General features: G+C 39.1%; 1 protein-coding gene across 1 annotated transcript; it reads right to left on the bottom strand.

Moving 5' to 3' along the window:
* Window positions 1-55: 55 nt before the first annotated feature.
* Window positions 56-4915, bottom strand: LOC136983219 (uncharacterized). Its single transcript, XM_067279904.1, has one exon. The coding sequence runs from the start codon at window positions 4913-4915 to the stop codon at window positions 56-58; it is 4860 nt and encodes a 1619-aa protein (XP_067136005.1).
* Between the last annotated feature and the right edge of the window lie 3219 nt (window positions 4916-8134).

Raw genomic sequence — 8134 nt, forward strand, 5'->3', positions numbered from 1 at the left:
TATTATTAATTTTCATCGGGAAAACATTTCAAAGTGTCGTTTCAATTCTATTTATTTATTGGAGTGCTTGTGGATACACGATATTTTTTGTTTTTCTGTCTGGTGCGTACACGAATAAATCAGAAGGTTTTCCGACGCGTGAGCTGGCCACATACAGTTGTCCATGTGAGAAGCACGGATTCTCCAAATCTAGCCCACACACTTGCAACGATTGTCCCTGTGCTTTGTTGATGGTCATTGCAAAAGCGATTCGCACCGGAAACTGCAAACGTTTAAATTCAAATGGCATATCTGTTGGGATCATTGGAATACGTGGCAACAGTACATCTTTCCCCTTGAATTTCCCATTTAAAATTGTAGCTTCGATGACATTGTTCATCATCTTTTTCACCGAAAGTCTTGTACCGTTGCAAAGTTGTGGTGGATTGATGTTTCGAAGAAGAATGATAGGCACACCAATTTTCAATGTTAAAATATGCGGTGGCATTCCTGGCAAATCTAGTGAATTCAAGAATTCTGTTGGGTAATTGACAACTTCGTCTTGATTCATAACAGTGTCGATGGAGTTATACGTTGTCGCTTCGCCTGGTATTCTGTTTTGAATGCTGAAGTTGATGTCATTGACATCGTTGTTCTTAGCTGCTAATATAGCACGTGCACTGAGCCACTGATGATTTTTGTAATTCCGTGCGATATTTGGGAAAACCTTTTGAATCAATTTGTCTTTGGTTGATGTCATCTTACAAAAGTTTGTTGGCAATGTGATACATTGTGTAGTTCTGTCTATTGCCATCTTCCCATTCCCAATATCCAGCAATTGTTTTGCGAAACGTTCGGCGGATACATCATTTTGTAGTTCAACACGCATATTGGTTTTCAAAGTCAATTTCTTTACATGTCGCCATAGAACAGATGATTTGAGGCATGCATTAAGTTCATCGGCGGGTGTTGAACGTGGTATAACTGGCAGAGTTTGTCGAAAATCACCAGACAATAAAATGAGTGCTCCCCCGAAGGGCTGGTCATTTCCCCTCAAATCTTTCAGTGTACGATCAAGCGCTTCCAATGCTTTTTTGTGAGCCATTGTGCATTCGTCCCATATGATAAGTTTACATATTTGGAGAACTTTGCCCATTCCGGAATTTTTGGTGATATTGCATGTTGGCGTCTCAGTGGTTTGCAAATTCAATGGCAATTTCAGTGCTGAATGCGCTGTTCGACCACCATCCAATAGTGTTGCCGCAATTCCAGATGATGCAATTGCCAGTGCAATTTTATTCTGTGATCGAACGGTTGCCAAAATTAGTGAAATGAGAAAAGTTTTACCTGTACCTCCGGGCGCATCTATGAAGTACAATCCGCCCCTTTGATATGTAATTGCTTGCATTATTGTGTCATATACAACACGTTGTTCTGAAACCAACTTTGGGAGATTCGTTTCAACAAATGTACCCAAATCATCGACATCGAAGTGTGTTTCACGTTGCAAATCACGATCATAAGCGTCATTTACAGATCGATTCGGTGCACACATTCCCAACTGCCCCAATCCCTTGTTAGCGATTGCCAAACATTTATCCTCGATCGAAACCAACGCCTCATTATACACATGTGGTGTAAATTGCATGTCCGGATTCTGATTCGTTGCTCGCAAACGATGTAGGATGTCTTCACTCATGCAATCTTTGTATTTTTCCCAAAGATCTTTCGGATTGGATGGGAAACACGTTGTCAATATTATCGCAAATAACGTGCGTATTTGCTGTGGTTGAGCAGTGTTCGATGCATCAGCGAGTGTTGTGTCCCAATGTGCATCGTTTTCAAGAAGATTTAATTCTTGGCAAGCCTCTCGATAGGTCGCACATACTTCACCATTTACTGTTCTCAGTTCTTGGAAGGATTTCGGTCCACGTACGTTAACTAACAGTAATCGCAAGTAAAAACATTCTTGATTGTTTGGATGAACTGTATACAGACGGCCTAACGCGTCGGACGAATATAAATTCGTATGTCCTTCAACTGGTTTGCCCTGTTTACGACGTTGAAACTTTTTCGCTGATGCATTCCATGTGTAGTATTTTGGCACTTCTGAGTAAAGTAGCGTTTTTGCGAACAAATCATCCGTGCACAATGAGAAGAACGCAGTTAACATTGTTTTCGGTGGCGATAATGCTCTTGCATGTACATTTTCCGTTGTAAAATACACACGCTGTCCATTTTCAAGATGTACTGCCAAATGAACAACTGTTGGATGACGTTCATGAATTGGAAAGGAGAAAATACGCCAAACTGCTTCATTGCTACTAATGTAGCGTCCCAATTCATATTGATCGATTTCATTGATTGGTGCAGATGCATTTCCCACTCCAAAAACTGCCATATCACTTCCTTTGTTGACATATTTGCAAATATATTTGATCGATTTCACTGAATTACAATACTCGACATTGATGTGTGCTTTGAAAGTCTTTGAGAGTAATGGTGAATACGGCACAACCCAACGATTATCGACTTCAATGTCATTGTTGCGTACTTTTAGAGTGATGAATTTGCCACCATCTTCAGTTGATCGTCGACGATATTGTGGATATCCATCATTTCCAGTGATAGTTTCGGCGTGTAAGTCTCGTGGATAGCGTTTCGTGCATTTTCCATCCTTCATGCACGGAGAATTGTTGTTGATCGCGCCGCATGGACCATGAATCATGTTGTTGGTAACGACTTCGAATAAGCCTGGATCAATGTTGACATCTGGTATTTCTGCTGAGATGACTTCATCAATTTTGTCTGGTGTAATTTTGTCGATCAGCCAAATCAAAATGTGTGCATGAGGTAATCCTCTTTTCTGCCATTCAATGGAATACATCCAACAGCGTGTCTCTCCAAAAACATGATGTTTGACAATGAAATCCGTCATAGATTTCAACTTTTGTTTGAACACACGTGCAATGATGTCATGGCGATCCGAAGACGATTGTCCAGGCAACAGAAGATCTTTAATTTCTTCCCACGTAGGGTTGCATGTGAATGTTACGAATAAATCTGGACGGCCGTATGCGCGAACATAAGTCATTGCATCTTGTGCGTATTCATGCATGTGCCGTGGGCTTCCTGTGAATGTAGCTGGCAGTATGACCATTTTTCCCAGTTCGTTGAGATTGCCATCAGTAGCAATTGCATCGCGTAAATGAACATATTCTTCAGAGCGCAGCTTGGTTTGATTCAGTCGAATGAAAAGAAGTCGTTCAGTCTCGATTTTTGCATACATATCGACAACATATTGATGGAATAATTTCCGACATTTCAAAATGTGATTGTCTGTGTTCTCACGAATCATCAATCGATAAGAATAGTAATTCATGGCACTGACTTTCTTATTGGTCTCCCTATCTGTTTGTGGATTTCTCATTTTGATATTGAAATGATATCCATCTTCTCCTTGCCAGAATAAAATTGGATATTGCAATGCATCGTATGAGCGATGAGTTTCGGAGACTCGCTGAACATTACCATCTCTGCGATGAAGAACTATATCACGTGAGTTAAATTCTTCGCCAACTATGACGATCGCCACTTCATTAATTGTTGGTGCATTGTATTGTCTTTCGTGTTGGCCGGCTGGTGTTTTGTCAGCTCTAATGACAACTACATAATCATCAGCTGGCATTCGCTCGAGGGCCGTCCTGAACAGTCGAACTAATTCGTTATGTTCATCGAATAAATTTTGTAATGCAGCAACAATTTCTCGATTAGTGCCGGTATTGAATCGACAACGTTGATCAACTTGTTCATCAGTGGCTCCCATGAAATAAATTTGGAGAAATTTGTGATCTGCATCCGGCAGTGGTAGAAGTGATCCAGTACGATGATAAATTTGCCCTTGCACTTTGAACGTTGGCATGTAATTGTCACGTATGATTTCTGTTGCACCAAACGATGTCATTTGGAAACATGAATTGTACTTGCGTATGTTTGCCAAGAAATGTTTCGACTGGCTTGTGTCACCTGATACCAACGTTGATAATGGTTCGGGTGGTAAATGCAATTCTGGCAATTTCACTTTTCCACCTGCGCAGCACATTCCTGGAGTTTCATTTTTGAATTTCAAAGCATGGCAAAATTTGCATAATTTGTCCATTTTTTCAATAACGACACTTCGATGAAGACTGTAATCATAATCAGCATCGTAATTAAACGCAGCAAGATTCAAATCAGCGTGGAGTGTCCATCTGGATTGAACATTGCGTTCTCGATTCATTCCTAGTCTTGCTCCCCGTTGGTCAATTGTTTCCTTCGAGCGGGCTTGAGCAGTGCGTACTCGATCGGTTTCCAATCTCGATTCTCGTTGCTTGTTCGTTTGAGAAGAACGGGCTTGAGCAGTGTGTACTCGATTGGTTTTCAATCTCCATTCTCGTTGCTCGTTCGTTTGAGAAGAACGGGCTTGAGCAGTGTGTATTCGATTGGTTTCCAATCTCGATTCTCGTTGCTCGTTCGTTTGAGAAGAACGGGCTTGAGCAGTGTGTACTCGATTGGTTTTCAATCTCCATTCTCGTTGATCGTTCGTTTGAGAAGAACGGGCTTGAGCAGTGTGTATTCGATTGGTTTCCAATCTCGATTCTCGTTGCTCGTTCGTTTGAGAAGAACGGGCTTGAGCAGTGTGTACTCGATTGGTTTTCAATCTCCATTCTCGTTGCTCGTTCGTTTGAGAAGAACGGGCTTGAGCAGTGTGTACTCGATTGGTTTTCAATCTCCATTCTCGTTGCTCGTTCGTTTGAGAAGAACGGGCTTGAGCAGTGTGTACTCGAACGGCTTGTAATCTTGCTTTCTGTTCCTCGTCTGTTTCTGAAGCTCGTAATGCCTTTTTCTTTCGTGCTTGAGATGTAGATCGACCAATTGATTGACGTTTGGGGGGCATAACTGTCGGCGATGCTTGCAAATTCGCTGAGAAAAATGGGAAAAATCAGTATTCGAAAAAATTATTCAATTTCGAATTTATTCAAAGAATTATTCAATTTTTTAAATCGATTCAACTTACTATTAAATGTCTCTCTCTCACTGCTTCTCACTACTTTTCACTACTGCTTCTGGTCTACTCTCTTGTCTGACTTTTTCTTTCTGACCCTGAGACCTCTTGAGTCTTGTCTCTGACTTTCTATCTGACTCTTTGATCGGGTTGGAGCTCCCTTTTTAAACACTTCTAGCATGAGAAAGTTTGTCATCAGACGATGATTTATATGGTAGTGTCGTCATCGGGTGATGATTTATTGGCGGTTTCGTCATCGTAGCTGAGATGATTGTTTTATTTTGTTGTTTGATAATGACATCTAACTTTTATAGAGTCATAATCTTGTTGATGTGACTCATCTTTGTTTTGTGACAGCTCTCATCATTATTCATTGATTGCTTTGACTAAGTTCTTCGTTTAATGTGTAAACATTGTAGAAGTGACACTCGGTGCCGTGGAAGGGGGGTACGATGTTTCCACTTTTATATTTTTAATCCTTTACAAATTAATTTAATTACTTAATTGCTCCTTTCTGTTTTCCCTTGCATGTTGTCAGTTTTCTGATAGTTGGATAATAAACCGTTTCTACTCTAATTTGTCTCTTTAAACCATTTTAAGTTGATATTAAAATTTGGAAGCGGGAGTACCAAGATCGGTAAAATAGGCAAATTCCCTCATACAACTTCGATTGTTGTTTAAGATACAGTTAAGGTTTTAACAAAGGTCAAGTGAATACATAATTAGCAAAAATAAAGTGATTAAACAAAAATTATTACAAATAACAGTTCACAAATACATATATAAAGATATTTTTGGAAGGGGGGAAATGTTGGTCTTCACATATGCCAGAAACCTTTGTGGGAGTGTATTAAACAACTTCCCAAAGTTTCATGGCAATCGGATAAATGGTGTAGTAATGCATGAAGGACAGACAGACAGACAGACAGACAGACAGACAGACATATTCGTTTTTATATATATAGATAACACTTCCCCCGTGAGGGAAATTTCAAAAAATCCCTTCTTAGTGTACATTCTCTTGACGTACCCTATTAAAACGCAATCAAACGCGCGTCTAAAATAGTATAATAAAAGCCGAGTTCTTCACAGTAAGCCTTAATCCTGTCCCTCTCCCTCGCAAGGGAATATCGAAAAATCCCTTTTTAGTGTATATTCTGTTGACGTACCCTATTAAAACGCAATCAAACACACGTCTAAAATAGTATAATAAAAGCCGAGTTCTTCACAGTAAGCCTTAATCCTGTCCCTCTCCCCCGCAAGGAAATATCGAAAAATCTCTTTTTTAGTGTATATTCTGTTGACGTCACCTATTAAAACGCAATTAAAAACGCAAAAAACCGCATGTAAAATAGTATAAATAGAAGCCGAGTTCTTCACGGTAAGCCTTAATTCTGTCCCTTTCCCTGCTGGGGAATATCGAAAAATCCCTTTTTTAGTGTATATTCTGTTGACGTCACCTATTAAAACGCAATTAAAAACGCAAAAAACCGCATGTAAAATAGTATAAATAGAAGCCGAGTTCTTCACGGTAAGCCTTAATTCTGTCCCTTTCCCTGCTGGGGAATATCGAAAAATCCCTTTTTTAGTGTATATTCTGTTGACGTCACCTATTAAAACGCAATTAAAAACGCAAAAAACCGCATGTAAAATAGTATAAATAGAAGCCGAGTTCTTCACGGTAAGCCTTAATTCTGTCCCTTTCCCTGCTGGGGAATATCGAAAAATCCCTTTTTTAGTGTATATTCTGTTGACGTCACCTATTAAAACGCAATTAAAAACGCAAAAAACCGCATGTAAAATAGTATAAATAGAAGCCGAGTTCTTCACGGTAAGCCTTAATTCTGTCCCTTTCCCTGCTGGGGAATATCGAAAAATCCCTTTTTTAGTGTATATTCTGTTGACGTCACCTATTAAAACGCAATTAAAAACGCAAAAAACCGCATGTAAAATAGTATAAATAGAAGCCGAGTTCTTCACGGTAAGCCTTAATTCTGTCCCTTTCCCTGCTGGGGAATATCGAAAAATCCCTTTTTTAGTGTATATTCTGTTGACGTCACCTATTAAAACGCAATTAAAAACGCAAAAAACCGCATGTAAAATAGTATAAATAGAAGCCGAGTTCTTCACGGTAAGCCTTAATTCTGTCCCTTTCCCCGCTGGGGAATATCGAAAAATCCCTTTTTTAGTGTATATTCTGTTGACGTCACTTATTAAAACGCAATTAAAAACGCAAAAAACCGCATGTAAAATAGTATAATAAAAGCCGAGTTCTTCACAGTAAGCCTTAATTCTGTCCCTCTCCTTCGCAAGGGAATATCGAAAAATACCTTTTTAGTGTATATTCTGTTGACGTACCCTATTAAAACGCAATCAAACACACGTCTAAAATAGTATAATAAAAGTTGAGTTCTTCACAGTAAGCCTTAATCCTGTCCCTCTCCCCCGCAAGGAAATATCGAAAAATCTCTTTTTAGTATATATTCTGTTGACGTAACCTATTAAAACGCAATTAAAAACGCAAAAAACGCATGCAAAATAGTATAAATAGAAGCCGAGTTCTTCACAGTAAGCGTTAATCCTGTCCCTCTCCCCCCAGTGGGGGAATTTCGACATGTGTATTATATAAAAACACGTGCGTATTCGAATGCAACGTAGTGTCAAAATTTCAAAGGAATCGGTAGGAACAAACGAACGTTATATTTTATTTATATAGATAGATAGAAAATGATCTGGTTTAGTCCGTTCTCACAGAAAAACAATGCCTCACAGAGAAGCAAACTTAGGTCGTCGAAAGTTAGCGCCATCTGTTGGACATAAAAGCCTTAATCCATATATAAATATATTTTTGAAGGGGGGGAAATGGTGGTCTTCACATATGCCAGAAACCTTTGTGGGAGTGTATTAAACAACTTCCCAAAGTTTCATGGCAATCGGATAAATGGTATGGTAATGCATGAAGGACAAACACACACACACACACACACACACACAGACATACATTCATTTTTATATATATAGATATGCTTTAACTCTCTTTGCTTGTATTAAGAAATGTTTTGAAAGTTTGATATAAACATTTTTCTGGTTGATCAGAAATAATTTTACCAA

Source organism: Centruroides vittatus, unplaced genomic scaffold (assembly GCF_030686945.1).
Source record: "Centruroides vittatus isolate TY-2023 unplaced genomic scaffold, ASM3068694v2 contig_878, whole genome shotgun sequence".
Taxonomy (NCBI): Eukaryota; Metazoa; Arthropoda; class Arachnida; order Scorpiones; family Buthidae; genus Centruroides; species Centruroides vittatus.

Coding starts and splice junctions, on each gene's coding strand:
- LOC136983219 (XM_067279904.1), bottom strand. CDS start 4,915: ATGCCCCCCAAACGTCAATCAATTGGTCGATCTACATCTCAAGCACGA.